The sequence below is a fragment of the Rhodnius prolixus genome, unplaced genomic scaffold (assembly GCF_049639745.1).
Source record: "Rhodnius prolixus isolate KJV_2025 unplaced genomic scaffold, Rpr scaffold_6, whole genome shotgun sequence".
Lineage (NCBI taxonomy): Eukaryota > Metazoa > Arthropoda > Insecta > Hemiptera > Reduviidae > Rhodnius > Rhodnius prolixus.
Window position 1 is genome coordinate 7,481,873 of NW_027411634.1, and position 19,892 is coordinate 7,501,764.

The 19,892-nt window shown below is 34.9% G+C and overlaps 1 protein-coding gene across 5 annotated transcripts in view; it reads right to left on the bottom strand.

Moving 5' to 3' along the window:
• The window catches only part of step (cytohesin steppke), a 124,752-nt gene that overhangs the window by 11,779 nt on the left and 93,081 nt on the right, over positions 1–19,892 (bottom strand). For 4 of the 5 annotated variants that reach the window (XM_074142543.1, XM_074142542.1, XM_074142544.1 and 1 more), the window contains one exon: positions 6,054–6,118. In XM_074142543.1, the coding sequence (XP_073998644.1) occupies positions 6,054–6,118 (65 nt within the window). Of the gene's footprint in view, positions 1–2,595; positions 2,770–6,053; positions 6,119–19,892 lie in introns of those variants that run through there. The other variant, XM_074142545.1, reaches the window with a different exon arrangement.

The window sequence follows — 19,892 nt, forward strand, 5'->3', positions numbered from 1 at the left end:
TCCAGTATATCCACGATATAGAGCCCACTGCAGAAACCTCTGAGCTAATTAAATACCTCCCGTACTTCGCTGTTTTTAACAGAGGCCTGCTGATTGAGGAAACAAATTGACCACATTCAGTGGGCAGGGCTTGATCGGCTGATCTAAGAAGAAAACATTACCTTGCTAAGGAGTCCCTCCGAGGGACTCATAAGTCTAGTTTAACAGATAAGATTTAAAGAGGAGCTCTACGTAGTTGGACAATAAGATACTTTGGGTCGCAAAGACATTGGCTTTCTGGGGCAGCCAATCATTACCTCAAAATAGTGAAGAAAAGATTGTGCACAGTAAAAATAGGGTGTAGGTGTTTCAGGTAAACGACAAATAAGGAATTTTAGAATTAAATCATGGAGAAAATTTAAGTTATAACTTGAATACAAAAAAATTAGTGTAAAACATTTAAAACTATTACAATAAACAAGTGGGAAAAAAAATATCAGAAAACTATTTACCGCCGACTAGGCTAATCGAGGAAAAATGTTAACTAAAACACAACGATAAAGATAATTTGCGTCACCACTTTTAATAATTATACTCATTCTTATTCAAATAGTTGCGTAACTTTGCAAAAATTATACAATTTTTTTTCTCTATTTTAATTGAGTCTTTATAACGTTCCTCCCCATCTACAAAATGCAGCCATAATGAGGAAAGCTTCGCTTTTCAATGTTTTGTTTGCGATTTATGTTGACGATGCAACAAATTATTAAATGAATTACTGGATTAATTGTTATTCAATGAAAATATTTGGGCAATTGAATGTTTAAACAGTGGTTTTATTAAAATTGAACATTTCATGTCTTAAGAAAAAGTAGATAAGTTCACAGTTTAGAGGAATTGGATGTTAGAAGCTACGATTCACGAATTAATGGACAGACCTAAGACGGAAAGCAGCTAGCTGGGGCGAATTAAGGTGGAGTGCTCAAGTTGATGAATCAAGAAGATGCATCTAAGCTATGCAATGTTGAAGGTTGTAATTGGTGGTTCGGTTGTTTTAACCAAAAAGATCACTGACTAAATAAAAATGAAAATGGCTTTATTACAAGTTCACTAAAATGAAACGACGTTTGCAGGAACTGAGGGGTTCTCCCTAAACATAGATTTACAGAATAAACCGATCGGTCTTTTAACTGATTTAAGAACGCTGAAGAGAAATGGTTTAAGTTCCAATCAAATGATTGACTACAAAGTCGGAATTCAGCTACTTATTTCTTTCTTGTTAATATTACATGGTCTGGTAATGCCGTAAAATTACAGTCTTGAAAGGAAGCATGCTTATGTTAAACTAATGCGGAAATACACAGTGAGGATTCAACAGAAGAAGTAATCAGTACTCACTCAACCGCAAGTACAAACATCTATTCCAAATCTGAACCAATCTCTTCAGCAGAGATAAAAGCACTTTTCAGCTCCTCTGTAACTCTGCCCAAAGCTTTAAAATCTGGGTGGGTTTGCAGACAGTATTAAGGAGGGAGTACGAACTAATCTGGGAAGCAAGAGGTGTGGATAAAGGCGTGACGGGGGTTCAAAGTGCAATTGAATGGACTTATGGTGGTACTTCATTTAAGGTCCTGTATTTGGGTGGAATTGCCAGCAGACAATCTGTTAAAGCTGAAGATAAACAATGCTCCAATGCACTGGAAGAACTGTTGCCATCCTCGATGAATCACAAAAAATGTGTGCCAACATTCCTAATTGTTACCTGAACACGACTACCTTTGTTTAGTCACCTACTTAGATTTGGAATAGTCAATAAATAATCCCTCTTACACTCATTATCTGCAAAAAAAAAAAGAAGTGGATACGCGGTAACAATTCAACAATGAGTAGGACTGGCAGATACATGCAACAATACCTGACGAAATATGATGGCAAAACGTCTGAAGAAGGAAACTCCGAGGAGGCTAGTTTTAATATTATGCTCGCACGACCAAGTGGCTGATCGCACAGGTCATTCAGGCGCGAACTGCAAAATGAGCACTAGAAAGCTTAGCATAACTTCGGCTAAACGGTGGGGCATCTAAGAATTTTGATTGCCCTCAGCCGAATGGCTTGAAGGCGAACCCAGGTCCAAATGTCTGGAATTTATAATCAAGATTCATTGCTTTTGGAGCGAAAATTAGTGCTCTTAAGGTATGGATCATTTCACATGTTTATTATGTAGTACCATTTCTGAATTGAGTACCACGGTGAAAGGAAGGACGTGACTCTTCGCCAATGGAATCGATTGTTGGAGTGAGATCGATAGAGAGATCCAGGAAAAATACAATTAGATACATGAGATAGATATTAGAGATAATTAGAAAATTAGTTAGAGATTTAATTGAAACCTAAAGATCAATAAACACATCCTTTAATCTGTCAAAGTAAGGCAGAATACCAAAAGCCATTTACAACTTCCAAATTAAACGAAAAGACGATCCCAAATTAGATAAAATGAAGGAATCCGGATTTGGTTTAAAAGAAGTGGAAGCCAAGTACTTGAGATTAATTGAAAAGAATGGGGCTATTGATACTATGACGCAATCATAAGTTCTAACGTAAAATAAAAGTTACCTTTCAATGTACATGTTGTTCCTATAGGTGAGCTTAGTAATGGCGAATACTGAATAGTCCCAAAATGAAGCAATCTAGCCGACGAACTCCCAAGAGCAACTACAGTTGGATAGCAAGGTAACTGCACTAGCTGAGTTCACTAACTGAATGAGAAGCAATTGGAATGTAGAATGACTCATTTAAAGTGTGGACGACTTGATTTAAATACTACGTTTAAATTCAACAGTGGGGGTACTGCTAACAATTAACAAACATGGAGATTGGTGGGGGTACGCTAAAAGTTTCATTATCTTTTCTTGGCTGCCGGTAATAACCAATGATTCACCGTTTGTACATGCTATTGTTTTCTGTCTAACTGTTCCAAACAATTACTATTAACCTTCTGTACGGCCTTTTATAGTAACCCATGTACATAATTTTTTTTTATATTTTTCAATTAATCTTATCAAACTACCGCTACTTACCGATAGTCTCAAATTCTTATACTACCGGTTATAAGATTTTAAACAACAACGGAAATTCTTTGTTTATTAATAACAGGACGTAAAAAAGAAATACCGTTTTTTCCAAGTTTCCTAATTTTTTGTAAACCTCATGTGCACCCCATTTGGTGTTTTTTTTACAAGGACGATGAGAATAAATCTTTAGGTTCTGTAGATTGTTTATTTTCCTTATTGGGTTCCCTTTAAATAGTCACCTTTAATTGTAAGCATTTTCAGAGAACATGGCCAAAAAAAGGCTACAGAGGAACTGAAAGTACTTATGTCCTAGTGAATTCGTTAAGGAAGGCCCTAGAGTAGGCGTACTGCCTTGAGAAAATTTCTCAACTCTGGATATCGTAGTGCCATAAAAATAAATTGATTTGCTTGGTGTCGAGAAATTCTGATTACTACATTCTGAACGCTAGCATTTTCAACAATGTTTTGGTAATGAAATTTTTAATTTCAAAACCTGAAACATTTACGTCAATGGTTGGATGGCAGATAAGCAGCATTTCCGTTGGAAGTAGCCATTGTGCAGGCCAGGCTGTGACTGAAAGCCAATCTGGTAGCAACAGCCACTTGGAGGCCAGAAGAAGTCAGAAGGTGAAGTTACTTCGGAGAGGAATTTGGGGAATGGTTGTACTAAATTTAACCTGAAATTAGGGTGTTGCTTGATTTTATATTCTAAAGGCAGATTGGTTGGTATCCGTCAACCAACAAAAGGTGGTTTCTTCGTTTAATTTTATTGAAAGACCCATTACAATGGGCGTTTTAACTCTGTTACAAGGAATTAATTCATTTTATTGCCCTGAATTTCCACCTTCTTTGATATGGTCCAAGTTCTCTGTGAATCAAATCAAAGCTCAGATCTTTCTCAAAAACTGCCATTCTTAATACTTTGGCGGATGATTCGCAAGCTACACAATATTTGATAGATTTTATTCATCTTCAGAGATTGCTGCTACAGGTTTGTGAGGAGAATTTTTACCTTCATTTATGAGTTTACAACGTCACTAACCTATGATGGTCAAACTAAACTACAATGATTAGACAAGAAGCGAGTGGTACTGACCTACAAAATAACCATTTTCCCAGCTGTATTAAATTCGCAAAAGGAAAACCGGATATTCATAATTTTGTTTTGTTTATCTATATACCACTGTGAAGATCCAATTAATTCGAGATTTAAACAGCTTATGATGGGAACTTCTCAGGAATCCTTAACGGTGCTCACCCTCGGAAGAGTGAAATCTCGCTAATTGAAGTTTGTTGAACTAATAAGTATAATCTTGATTGTTTTCTTTTCTACTAATTATTTGTTTCTTACCAAATAATAAATGTTTACTAAAAATAGCACAGGATGAAACGGCTAAAAACACTGGCAAGGATCAGAAATGTTATCGCAGTAATTAATACTAATGCTACAGAAAAAGCTATGAAATAACTTTAGATTAGTAGTTAGTTGTCAAGTTCCAAGCATCTTAAGAAGAACCTTAATCAAGCGGAAGGGAAATTAAGACAATAACAAGTTACAAAAAATGATCTTAGAAGCTGCAGCGTATCACCAAGATCTCTCTTAAAAGCTGGTCTTTAATTCTGAACTTCTTAAAAATAATAAAACATTTGGAGAGGGGACTAGCTTAATGGTTAGTTCAGTGGATTCTCACCCAGTAGGGCCCCGGGATCGAGTCCAGCTGAGTGCTTGATTTATTCTAGAACTTAAGAGTCCGAACGCCAATGATATCATACTTTGATGCGCCTTAAAATGGAATAATTGAAGAGAAAAAAAACAAACTACAAATCCTACAAAATTAATCCTTATCTTATGAATTCAGGAAAACATGCATTAAAGAACTTGCCAGGCCGTAAAAGCATCGTGTGTAAAGAAAGAATTTACAAAAAAAAACGTTAGAGTACAACTCAAATAAATTACGAATCTTCCGCAGTTGATCATTTCCTATCTTTTTTTTTGTCTAATGGATTCTCAGTGTAATCTTTCGGTTTTTTGAGTTTTTCGAAACGGGTTTCAAAAATGTTCTTTAAACTTGCAGGGTTCTTAGGTGCAATCAAGGCTCTTCACTAAAGTAACGTTTCAGAATATTGTACGGTTCTTATAGCATATAAATTTTTAGCATAAAGGATTTCATTCGCCAGGATTTGGTCAATAAAACTTTTAATTTTTCGCCAATGTTTCGACCAATTTAATGTCTTCCCCAGGGCATAGATTACCTTAATATATTATTAATAACTACAACAGTAATTAGAATAATTATTTAAAGAAAGAAAATAAACAATCATAAGAAAAAAAATACTGATTGTCATTTTTTAAAGTGAAATATCAATTCAAAATTCCAAGTTAGAAAAACATAACGACATCCCAGAAGTGCAACTGTAACTATTTTGAAGATTTCCTGTAATTTTGTAGTCACGAAAGCGTTGATTTGGTACTTAGGCCTATCACTTTGGTTTCAAACTTTTTTTTTCTTAGGGCATATTGATATTACTATGAGGTGGAGTAAGCTGTGATGTTAGCTACCTTCAAAAAGAGAGGATCTTCGTTTCATTAATTGTTAAAAGAGAAATTCGTTGGATACACTGTCTTTAGAAATACAAAAAAACTGGTTTAATTTCCAAAAATTTTGTTCTAAAAGGTACATTTCCGGGTTATTGAGATCTGTTTAATTCTCATTTTGGGAGGAGACCCAACCCGCATCCAATTTTATTCGACATATTTCCTTTTGCGTATTAAATAGTTTGTTGTAAGTTTACTATACATGAAAAGATTTTTCGTTTTTTACGTTCATTAAAGAAATTCAACCAGTTCAGTCCAGTTGAAGACTGTTATAAGTTTCCGTTTTAAATAATTTACACCGAGTAGAAGAGCACTTCCTTCGCGCTCAATTTATAATTAAAATGATATTCCTTTGTCTGTACAAATTACGTAAAACAAGTTCTAGAAAATAAGGTAACATTTACCTGTCATCAGCAGCGTCCATGTTCTCCATTTCGGCAACAACTTCACCCAATTCATCCTTAAGTTGCTGGAACACACAAATAATAATAATTTGTAAATTTATAAACAATATTATTTTGTAATAGAAATCCAGGAATTAAGCTTATAAACTGTCTGTGTAATGGAGACTAAGTAAAATAACTGTTTACAATGGCTGCTGAAAATGTACTGTACTGAAGGTACAGTTCACTAAACCACTATTGTTCTTCTACTACAGGGGATATATTAGAACAATGATATTCCGTTGGATATGCAAGTGAGGACATTTCCCGTCTGACTCATCAGACGGAAATAAAATGGAGAAGACACAGGTCTGTGTTACGAGAATGGATGGGATCCTGTTTGTAAATCATTTTTGGTTCCTATATATGAAAGCATTTCAGAATATCAGCAATTTTGAGAATTCATTATGTTGTAATATAACGGTCTCCAGAAATGTAAGAACAACGGCGAGCTGGTTTACGACTTTAATTTCCATACCAAAGATTTTGAAAAGTGTACAACTAGATCTTCAATGAACAAACAACAAATTTATGCTTCTACTATATCTGTTGTAGTATTGAACTAACCGTTCCTTTCAGGTTGAAGAACATCGTAATCTAAATACTCTCTGAAACAGATATGACGGGAAGATAATATTTCAAGGTATATTCTCCTTGTTTGTTTAGTAGCGCAGGTCATCTTAGTCAAGCAGAAGAGTTATCTACAACTGTACCAACTTGCTGCTGTAAAGAAGGCTTGTTGGAGAGGAAATAGAAGTACAACAACTCTACTAGACAGGAAGGAAGTCAATATTGGATAATATTTTTTATCAAACAGATAGCACCAGTATGGTCAACTACCTCCGCGACAACTCGTTTACACTACAATAGAGAAAGACAGAGAAAGGTCTTTTGTAAAGTAAATTTCTAATATTGACTTAGTTGACAATGTTGATGAAGGTAAATAAGTATTTTACCAAATAGTAGAAGAAATAAACTTGTTAAACAAAAAAATGTTTACCTAGAAGTAACAAACTGAATCTCGAACTGCGCACAGAGTTTTGTGAATATCTGATTAGTGTTGCTGTCATTGTATAAAAAACATGTATTCTATAATCCAAGATAATCTGATTTCTTTCTAATCCAATCAAGAGCACTAATAAAGTCAGCTATTCAGAATGATTCATGCGGCATGTAGTGTTAAAGTAGAGAAATATGAGAGTTAAGACAAGAAAGATGAATATTCTACTTACCCACAGAGACGGATACTAACTGTTTTAATTTTTTAAAATTAGATATAGTTTTGTAAAACAGGAAGTCACCAAACAATACGAAGAACGAAAACAATAAAAAAAAGAGGGGAAGTATAAGTAGACCTGATGTTTTGGCCGGAAGTGACTGGTCAAGATTTCACTTTAAATTTTTTTTTTTTTATCAACTTCTGATAAGTTAAGAACAAACATTGCACAGGATGTGGAAAGCAACAGAGCTGCTTTAATTTCCGGACCAAAAAACAAGAGGAAATAGTATTATTTATACTATATCTCTCTATACATAGTTGCCAATACAAGATAATTGGATTTATATTATTTGGAGACAGATATATATCTTTGCGTGTTTTGACAGTATTGGTCACCGGTCAAACAAGAACTAGGCAGGAGAATTCAAGTGAACTGGATTCTGCAAGGGAAACCGTTATCGAAGCATAACAAGCGTTAATTCAAAATATGAAAATAATATTCCATCAAAGAGAAAGAAATTAAGGATTTTGTTTTTTCTTTTAATCAACAGGAAAGAGAAAGTATCAAGACTGAGGTAAATTTTTGGGAAATTGAGTAACCGGATGTATCTGGGAGGAAAACATACTGTTGAAAAAAACTGTTGTGTTCCGTTTGGGTGGCACTGGTGTTTCAGGGTTTATGGTATCGGCCAAAATTACCCCAGAAGTGAAATTTTAGTACTTTTCCCAATTTATAAAAGGCAGGATATCACTCTCTTCTATTTGTATAGTGTATTGCTATCCTCCACAAATCTCTGTAGTGTACTCCTTCCACCAGTGCCGGCTAGATTAGCCCCAGCACTCCCTCTGAAATCTCAAGACTCTGTGAGAGGATTCTCGGTACAGTATATATAACCTCCTCCTCTAACTTTTGGTCACTTCCCAGGTAGTTGAATATTCTCAGAACAACACTTTGCAGCCCGCCAGGAGGTGAATGGCGTCTCCTGCAGCTCCCTCACACAATATGGAGATGTTTTCGCGTTCTAAGCCCAGGTTTTTTTGTTTTTTTTTACAGATATCCACCGAGGATCTTTTTTTTTTTATAATGATTTAAGGCGAGTCAACATCTGAGGTTACTGGCGCCCGGACAAAAAAGAATCTCTCGTTACAACTGTCCTTCACCGGATAGTGGAGCTGTAAGAAGCTCCTAGGAAGAGGAAATCTAAGGGTCAGCAGCTGGATTGGAACCCGGGACCTCCGCGTGGGAACCCAATACGCTAACCACATAGCTAATACCCTCCTTCCGATGATCTTAGTACAAGTTTCGAATAGATCACGAAGTCCAAACTGCCAAACTTGTGAATACATAAGGAAAATGAAATGAATTGAATATGCATAATACTATATGATTTGTATTAACACCAAAATACAGTATTCTTTGAATACATGATCCGCATAGTGAAGAAAAATAAAAATGGCTCCCAAAAAACAAGGATGGAGAGGCCGTACACCAAAAAACTTTTATAAATAATTAAAAATAAACTTCTCCATGTTGCTCTAAAACAAAGAAAAGATATAAAACCGTATACTGGGGTCCTCCTTTTGAACTTTACGTACTGCATAATATATAAAGGGTAAAAGGTGAACGACCTTTACAAGAAGTTTAGCAGTAAAACTGCATGCCATCAACTATGACAATGTCGGCGTCGTCGTCTAGACAACAGATAAAACTTTTCCGGCGACCTTACTCCCAACATAACCGAGTGTGTAAGTGTGTGGATTGAGTAAAACTTTTAACCAATAATTATACATTTTTACAGAATTTAAAATGCCTTTGATGCACCCACAGGAATTTCTCTTACTAAATAAGTTTAGAATATGAACTAAGTAGCGCATTTATCGGAGAAATCGATAAGAAACACAAACTCACCCTCAAGTGCTCTAATCGAATTTTATCCGGAAAATTGTGACAGCTAGATTGAAATGTAGAGCTAACTACTCATGCGCAGTAAAAATGTCCCAAGTTTTTAAGAAAACCGTAGAAGCTGTTTTTAGAAGAAATATTTTTTTTTATTATTTTCTGTAAAAGTAGCAATTCTGGAGAAGGCCGAAAAGCTAATTGTGGCACCTAACCCACTTTGATATTCCTTCGATTTTTCGTTTTGAATTCCACTAACCACATATTCCTAGATAGACAGACGGGACATAAACACACCCACATCAGACTTTTTCTATTTACTAAAGGAAGTACAGTATCGTGCAAAATTGTAATTCCTTTAGGTATTAGTTTAACAAAATCGCTAGTAGTTTTATTCTACTTGGTAGTTATCTCAACAGTACTTTATAAGGCTTCTTCAAATTTTCATAACAATGTAGTGAAGCCTTTCACAAAAAGGTAATAGTAGATAATTGTATAAAGGATATTCAATAATAATAATAATAATAATTTCTTATAAAATGTTTCTTTCTAAACAGAAAAGTGGTTAACGGTTCTACAAAAAATTATGAATAATTGTTTCCGTTGGATGGAAATAGGAAGAAAAAATTCAGTAAATAGTATGTAAACTGAAATCTATGTTATGCGCACAATAACAATAATTATTATTAAAAAAAGAAAAGAACACGCAATAAAGTTATTAAATATAACGTTAATTATTTCAAGTAAAATAACGGAGCAAATTTTATTCAATTAAGTATTTAACTGCTATGGCTAACATTAACTTTGATGGAATTCTGAAGCAAAAATTCAAATCTTTTATGGATTTAACATTTATCGATTCAATTCATTTCAACGACTATTCAGCCTTTTTAACTTTGAATACGAAACAGATGGCTAACGAGAAACAAGATTGTGCCAGTCCACTGGTGCCTTGAAAAAGCTTAACATTGTCATGCCATTTTACCTTATTTTCCTTAAGGCTGTGGAATTGGCGTAAACAAATCGCTTTTCCTTTATATTTAAATCTTAGGGCATTGTTAAATTTTCTAACCTCTTATTTCTTTTTTTAAAGCTCAAGTTATTGACAACTCCTCTAGGAAAGGGGTCGGCAACCTATTTTAAGTAGAGAGCCATTTCTTCCTTAAATAATTTTAATAAATCTTACCAAGAGCCGCAAGGATGATGGTGTAAAAACCTCTGAAGATCATTTGTTTTCTCAAATTATTATTTTATGATATTCAATAACATTTAAATATTTTACATACTTATTTTCACTTATTACAAAGTAAATAAACAAATAAATAATAACTAAACCTGCGTCTGAATGAAAATGGCAGCAGTCCTATTACTACGTACTGCATTTCAATATAATTCTATTCAATTTCAAACCTATCACATTTAAAATTCTTTTTGAAAAAATATCTTTACTTTAATAAATGAAATTTTCATTTGTTTCAATAAAATTGAAATATACAATATATTTTGGGCAAGCTGAAGAGCCACAAAATTTGGATAAAAGAGCCGCATGCGGCTCGCGAGCCACGGGTTGCCGACCCCTGCTCTAGGATAACAAGCGTGTCAGTGTGCTATATGCAAGCTCTTCAGTTCTTCCTTCCAATACCGAATTCGTCTAGCTTTAATACCTCTTTAATTGGCTCGGAAAAAAATTTCTGCAAAGAATGTTGCGCATGGCAGGTGACACCATTTGTCATTCTCTAGCAATCCCTACGCGGCCAGGTGAAGAAGAAATGGTCTCCTCTTCTATTCTGCTGATTGCGTTGCTTTCGTTAGTTAGCACTTTGGACTTCTTGGCACTTAGCAAACACAGGAGATAACACGCAAAAAAATACTTCGTAGGAAAAGCTTGGACATCGTTCTGCTATTGTGAAAGCATGACAATGGGGATAAGGTTCATCAAAGTTGACGTTTGAATCGCGGTAGTCCGCTTGACCTTCTCACAATCTCCACCCTAAGGCACTGCGCAATTACAGTGAAATTTCATGGAGATTTGCATCAGATTACTTATTTACAGTTCAATGACTACTAGATTAACACATACATATATATATTACAGACTTCACTAATTACTGGAATAAAAAGTATCTCTGAAATAGGACATCATTGTTCTTGGCGTAACCTCCACATTGCATTCACCTGCGACCTTGCTTCTTTTGTTTTGTAATGCTCAAGTAGATTGTGGGAATCTTGAAGTGGAACAATAGCAGCGGTAGAAGGGCAGCGAGAGGAGAGGAGTTTCCTGTTTTCAGATTATCTACAGGAGAGAAGTTTCGCTGGAGAGATAAAATTAAAAAATTCAGTTTATTTTGTTCCAAGAAAGGAGGTTACCACTAAGTTACTGTTGCAATGATAAGCCAAGTTACCATTGCTCTGATTAAATCCCAAACCATACGCGCAGAGCATATACAGTGGAACCAGTAAGACATTAGAATATGAGGTAGTTCTTATTCGTTCCATTCTATTTGGTTAATACAAATGAAGAACTCACGGTGACAAGCAATTATTAGGCCACCCGTAGCCCTTCCCTAAATATACTTAAACACTAGACATCCTTCGTACATCTCTGCGTGAAGCTCCTTGTTCCTTAACACCTGGAGAACCACTCCTACTAAATAAGTAACTTCTTCTCCTACCTAGACTTGCTTAGTTATTTATTTAAGCCCATTAATTATTGTTTCAGTTTGTCCTTTACTTAATCCATTACTGGGTTTTCTTTTTTTTTTAAAAAAAATTAGGTTATGCCTGCTTTATCATGTGGGCTTTACAGTGGCGGATAGATATTTCATGTTAAATAAAATCCAAGGCCTAAAGCGGAAGTCTAGGCCTGGGTCAGCAGCGCCTTAAGTATAAAGTTAAGCTACGATTTTAGTAAACTAGAGCCTAAAACATGAGCAAAAACTGTAATTAATTGTCCGTTTGGTGTAAATGATTTCCTTCAGTGTTCTTAGAACGTTCTTGCTGTTTCGAACATGACGTTCACAACTAAAAGAACATTTCTCTGTTCAATCTAGACTCTACCTAACCTCCTAAAAAAATAAAAACTAAAGATTATGTGTAGCATATATTAACTAAGTCCTAAAAAGAATCTTAAAAAAAAACATCCTTAAATGTCTGCAAATATTTTGACCAGTAACTTCCATCAAGTCCCACGGTTGAACCATTAAGTTCAGACTTCAAACAACGAACTACAGAATTGTTCTCCAAAAAATCTCCTACAATTTTCTTTAAAGCCGGTACATTTAATGTGCAAAAATAATTCTATAAATTTTACTTAACAAAGTTTCTTGAACAAATTTGATCAAAGACGTGGAGAGTTTGTTCCTTTGAAACTATCGTATATAATTCTCTTTCAGAGTCACTGATTCTTTCTATTTTCAGCCAATTCAACGAGGTAGTACTAATAAAAGATCCAACTACAAACGTTTGCCAACAAACGTTATTAAAATACCGCACCCAACAAATTACGACACAAACTAAACTTTATCTGATAATTTAACAAATGTTTTTTTAAAAAGCTGAGATAAATTTTATTAGGCTAAATGATCTGGCTGTAAAAGACAAGTTGTCGGATAATTATACATGGACAATTTGATCCAAGTTAATAACCTTAGAGTAGAAAGATGACGTATTACTGGTAAAAGAGGGAATCCATGGTCATTTAGCGAAATGACATCAACCTCATAAATAAAATTAGAAATAAAACTGTTTATTAAATTGAACAGTAACTTAACATTAGTTAACTTTTTCTGTTATTCGCTTACTTTATTTATTTAAATTTTGGACTTTGTTCCGAAACAAATTTCAATTAATGCAATAAACTATTAGTACTAGTCAAATATTCTCCCTTTAATCGCCTAATTTGGACTAACCGTCAACAAAAGTGCGTGCCTATCAACAATGCCTGTCAATAACAGCCAACACCACTATATCAGCTGATCACAAAAAGCACTTTTAGCTTTTCTGAAACCACCATCTGATATTAGAATTGAAAATCCAGTCAGAGTTTTCAAAATATGAATATATTACCTGATAATTCCTATTTTTAAAAATTGAGGAATGATTTTTTTTTTGTTTTTTTAAAAAGAGTAACCTCACTTAACTTGAGGTTGAATTTTAATTGGACGTTTTCTTCGGTTGGGGATCATCAGCAATAATACCGGACTACGTTGGGTCATAATTGAAAACTTAATTCATTCTCCTATTCTAAAGAACCTGATGCTGGGCGCGATCACCGTGCACCCTAAAAGCGAAGCTTTAGTAAGTTTCTTTTTTCATAAGGCTTATAGGCGAACTACGTTTCTCGGTAGAATATAAATGATTGCCAAAGTTTGGTAGATTGAACAGCAGAAAGATAATGTATGACTTTAAAACATTAGCAGATTGTTCACCACTAGAGTACCCCATATATGTTGTCCCTAAGGAGTGAATCACGTGCTATCATAAACCCTATCTTTATAACTTTCAACTTCATCTCATATAAATGCATTATATAACCTGAGTGATTCATCTAATCTCTCTAGAGATACATTAATTTCACTAATGAAAGAAGGTAATTTACGTGATTAAGACAACATATAAAACAAATTCGCCATTTTAATATAACATTGTTCAAAAAAAAACATTACACACTATTCCCTAGGGGGAGATTTTAGGTAGATAACTCTGGCCAGAGATGTACATGAGATAATGGTGACGGTTATTGATCGAATAATATTTTATGAACAAGACCCCACTTATGCTGCATGACCGAGTGCATATTAGGCGTAATATTACCTTTTTTTAATAATCAACGTTTGTGGATGAAAAGTGGTAATCAATGATTGCAATAAATTTAATAATATATATTTAATTAGAGCGTGATCTATCACCAATTCATTGTTGACTTTGAAATAATGGCTTCATATTGTCTCCTACTGTCAAAATGTTTTCCATATTTTACCTAATTCTTTTTTTACCACATTATCAGCAGCCCAAAATGTTAAGCTTCGAGGGGAGCGTGGCCATTCATTTGACGCGAACACAACTTATTGTCGCTTCTATTGTGAGCGCACACATCCAATTACTTTTATTTATTTCACCAGAAATTGGGAAAAACTTCTGGATAAAACTAGGAAAGCTTCAGATGGTCTCATGAGATGGTCCTCAGAAATGTTATTATTTGGCTTCAAAACCATTTCTGCGTCATAAGGCAATTCCAAAGATACTTATTACAAGAATTAGTGGTGAAGGGGAATAAAAAAGCTTAATTTTATAAAAGAGAACATTCATTTTAACATAATCGTTTAGAAAAAGATTTATAGCGGGGCTTCCTTTTATAAAATTATAAATGAATAATTGCATTTTTTCTTTTTATCGCCTCAAGGATATCACCCCCCCCCCCCGCCATGCAGAAAATTGCAAACAAATGCAATATGAAATATTATTTACATTTTTGTTAATTATGAATTGTTTAGATTACCTCAGCAAATTTTGTAATTAGCTTCCCCGTGTGATCTATGATTTTGCTAAGTGACGACAATTTTTAGAGGGAAATTGCGGAAATAATAGTTTTTTATTTTTTATATTATTTTCGCGATTCTAGTCAAACAGATATTTTTCTAACTTGGAGTTTTGGCATATCAACAGAATATTAAATTCTCCAGAAGGAACGAAAGAATGATTTCAATGTTAGACATGATTTTTTTAATTATTCTGCAGAGCTTTCGACCTAAGAGGTATGGTCACCTGCAGGGCTAATGTTTCTACATTGTTATTATAGTGTTTGTGTATTTTCTGTCATGCCTGCTTATGAACTGAACAAATTTGACCTAATACGAAATTAAACAAGTTTGCAGTTGCGGTCAACAAGTAATGAATTTATATTGGTTTAAGTCGTTCAAAATGAAAATAAACGTAACTTCACATTGCGTGATCATTAAAATTAATAAAAAGTAAATGATTTTCATTGCCTTGTTACCTAATTGTAATTAATTACTTAATTTGTATTTGAATTCACAAAAATTTAAATTTAATGAGATGCAAACTTATGTTAAATAATTTATAAATAATAACCTCCGCCTGCATAATAATAAATTAAAAATAATTATGCATTCCTCCTTCAATAACCAGTTTGATATTATCCTTCATTTGCATATATGTTAAATAATCATCATAAATCATTTTTACACAACTGAAAAACCCACTAATACGTCACTGCTCACTCTACTAATTTTATCTGCATAACTTTTTTTTTTTTTTTAAATCAATCTGTTACGAACTTAAGAGAACTGCTCTAAATTTTTACGACAGAGAAAAGATCTAATTAAAATTAACGAAAATGGCCAAAATAAAGCTCATTATACAACTAAAATATTTTTTACCAGGTCCTGAAGATAGATTGGACGGAATACTTGAACGGGGTCTAATATTTTTCAATATAAAATTATTTTACGAGGAGTATCTTGGACTAGTAGTATAATAAATGCTAAAACATTAGACTAAGCAATGCAAAGGTTAATTCTCAACTATAAACCAAAAAGTAATAACAAAAGTCCAAAAGTTTATTAGCCAGTAAAATGGACAATGTGTGAGAAAAAACCAACAGACCGGGGAGCTGTTCCAGGTGAACAACCACAGGGCGCACCACGGTACATACCGGGGGTACTACTGTTACCATGCAATCTAATACAGTTGACAGTTGTCTGTTAGCTGGGTGGGCCCCTCTTTGCTGTGCGTATGTATGAGAGAGAAATTAGTATTCTCTCTTCTCAATTATTCAAGTTACTTACTTAGTCAAAACAGCGATGTACACTATCAACAATAATCCAAGGTAAGACCGGGAATCGATCCTGGAGTTAGAACACAGAGGAGAGGAAATGAAAGCAGGTGAGAATTATGTTCTGAATGTAAAAGCTAACTCTCTTGGCTTTGAGTTAGGATAAACTTCAAAGCATCTATTATTACATATCTTGCCCTATAATAAGGGCAAAATCTGAGCTCTGGGGGGCTGTGATTAGTGCATTGCTTCTATTCAGAGCTGTGAGCTGTAGATGCTTCTAGGAAGAAAAAAAAGAATCTAATGATTTCGAACCTAGAACTGAGTTAAAATCTACTAGATAGGAACAGCTATAGATGTGGACCACGATGTGCTAACCTGCAGGATGTGAGAAGCGGATTGCAAGGGTAGTCATATCAGAAGCAAGCCGAGCTTGTCTGCTTGCTTAGAGTAAAGTGCAGAATCAAATGGTTAACTTCAACCACAGCCAGCTTTATTCTTTTTCTCGTAGTACTTAGCGAAACGTTACACATTGTGATCTTAAGTTGTATCTGGTGCGTGTCTACTAGCAATTTCCTACCCCCACTGTCCTCCTGCGCCAGTCGCCCCACTTCTTAAAGAGCCATTCCAGAGGAAATCTTTTATTTCCTTACAAATATGCCGTCTAAATCTAGAAGTAAATAAAAATAAAAGAATAAACAATTGAAGAATGTAACTTAAGGTTATATAAACTAGAGGACAAACCACATAAGAAGAGAGAGAATGTTGTATACACTGTAACAGCCAAGTTTATAGAGAAAGGAAGTGATGCCCCGATGGCTGGCGGAGAACAGAAAGAAGAACAAAGAAAGACCATGGCATTTAGAAGAAGAGGGTAACATTAAAAAAAGGCACACATTAGTAGAAAGAAATGAACATACATGGCGTGCTTGAGCACCATTTGGATAATAAAGCCAGCGGAGCCCCTTGCGAGTTGGACAGACAGACGAAGCTTCTCTGTCCAATCGCCATTAACTTCTCCCTTATCACCCAACACCAACCAATAAAATTATTTCATTGTTTATTAAAAACAAGCATAATACGTAGCCACAACAATCTTAGTAAAAAAAAATATTTTTATGAAGATAAAATAATACAACAAATATTAAGTAGCATTAACAGAAGACATATTTATGATTTAAATGTTATGGTGGCCTTAGCAATGGCGGCTAAGAGCCAAGATATGGTACCGTTAACAGGATTAATTTTAATAATTTCTTGATAAACACGAAGATTTGACATTCTGGATGGAAAACACTTTATTATGTTTGGAGCTACCCGCCGCCGTTTGTAGGGCATCCTAAGTACCATAAATTGGCAAAAAGAGGGTAACTAATGAGGTAACCATTTTATTAGAAGAGTTTATTATAATGTACCAACACAATAATTATTTTCAACGGCAATAAGAAAAAGCTTCATTTCAGAATTAACTTTGACTAGACCAAATCAACCAATGGCTGTTCTCATGATAAAGAAATACCTTATGCCTATTTTTTCAGGCAAGCTTTACTTCCATATATGGACTAGGTAATAAAAGAAACCACTGGAAGATGAAATAAGGTAAAAGAGACACTACAAAGTCGACACACTTGCAATTGTATTGGAATCTGCAGTCACAAAGCAATGGATGGAGTCAAGCAAGGGCGTGTTATGTTCTACATATATTGTTAGAGCGGTGAAATGTAATAGGTAAAATAACAGGAGTGATTATAATAACAGAAATCAAGGCAGCCTTGGCATACCAAGCTTAAGTAATAATAGCCAATCACAAACATACCTAAGGACCTTGAATTATATTAAATTCTTTTAGTTTTCTCTTTTGTTTTTTTGTAAAGGACCCGTTATGTATTTACAGTAAGGTTGCTATAGCAGCATTAGTAACAATTGTAATTCTTTATGTATTAGGTTACTAAAGAGTTATTTAAGCAAAAAACAAGTGTACGAGATGTACAAAGTTGAAATGAGGAAGAGGAAACTAGAACAAACAGACAGCGACAGACACCGTGGATGTGTTTACCAAAAAGGGAAAACCAAGATAGTAAACGTTGAAATCAGTCCAGTAGAATAGTAAAACAACAACAACAACAACAACAAGAATAGAAGAAGGATATTGCAATAACAATATCGTCATTATACTTCTATCCAAGTATAGTTCACATAATTCTGTAACCAATATTGTGTACGAGGGTCGTTTGAAAAGTCCGTGCAAAAATAAAAACTACTTAATTTTTTGGGGTAAACCTTTTTATTTTTCAATATAGTCTCCTTTTAGGCTTATACACTTCGTCCAACGCTGCTCTAGTTTGTTGATCCCTTCCGAATAATAGGATTTGTCCAAGTCTGAAAAATAGCCATTCGTTTCTGCAATCACCTCCTGTTTGAATAAAATCTTTTTCCCGCCAGCCATTTCTTCATATTGGGGAACAAATAGTAGTCCGAGGGAGCAAAGTCTGGAGAATAGGGGGGATGTGAAACGAGTTGGAACCCTATTTCCATTAATTTTGCGACCACAACTGCTGAGGTATGAGCTGGTGCGTTGTCGTGATGGAAAAGGACTTTTTTGTGGGCCAATCGTGGGCGTTTTTCTTGCAGCTCGGTTTTCAAATGGTCCAATAACGATGAATAATATGCACCTGTAATAGTTTTACCCTTTTCCAGATAGTCGATGAGGATTATTCCTTGCGAATCCCAAAAGACAGTCGCCATAATCTTTCCGGCCGAAGGAACGGTCTTCGCCTTTTTTGGCGCAGATTCCCCCTTGGTAACCCATTGTTTAGATTGTTCTTTGGTCTCAGGAGTGTAGTGATGTATCCAAGTTTCATCCACAGTGACGAAACGACGCTTAAAGTCCTGCGGATTCTTCTGGAACAGCTGCAAACCGTCCTTGCAACACTTCACACGATTTCGTTTTTGGTCAAGCGTGAGCAATCGCGGCACCCATCTTGCGGATAGCTTTGTCATGTCCAAATGTTGATGCAAAATATTATGTACCCGTTAATTCGAGATGCCCACAGCACTAGCAATCTCACGCACCTTCACTCTTCTGTCATCCATCACCATATCATGGATTTTATCAATGATTTCTGGAGTAGTAACCTCAACAGGGCGTCCAGAACGTTCAGCGTTACTTGTGCCCATATGGCCACTCCGAAAATTTTGAAACCACTTATAAACTGTTCTAATCGAAGGTGCAGAGTCACCATAATGTTTATCAAGCTTCTCTTTAGTCTCCTGAGGCGTTTTGCCTTTCATAAAGTAATGTTTAATCAACACACGAAATTCTTTTTCGTCCATTTTTTGAAAATCACTCGACTTCCTCGATTCAAACGAATGACAAACACAAAGAAATAGACCGATCTGGCTGAAACTTGGTGTGTGTTCTTCCAAGAGATGCTACTAACTAAACATAACCTCGATACGCGCCAGTGGTGCTATCTCTCTGACTTTGCACGGACTTTTCAAACGACCCTCGAACACTCGCAAAACCTTTTTACTCTGATAAATTATTACAATTCCATTGCTTTTTTTTTGAAAATGGTAATTCAAGGAAACATTAATTATACAAAATTGCGAGAAAAGAAAAATTTGAGTGTTCACTAAAGGATTTTTTAATTTTTCTTTCGAGGTAAAAATATCCGCAAATGGTTTCCTAAAACAGATAACATTATCGTCTGATTCTTTTTTCCTTATCTGATATCTAGAGCGAATCGGGTTCAAGTTCAGAAGATTTGAGTTCAAATTCACTTATCATCTGAATTGAAACTACCAAAAGACTATCATTACAATTTTTCAATTAATCCAATATAATTGGCCACCGTGAATTTTTGGGTAAGCCCAGCCAACCAGGAATGC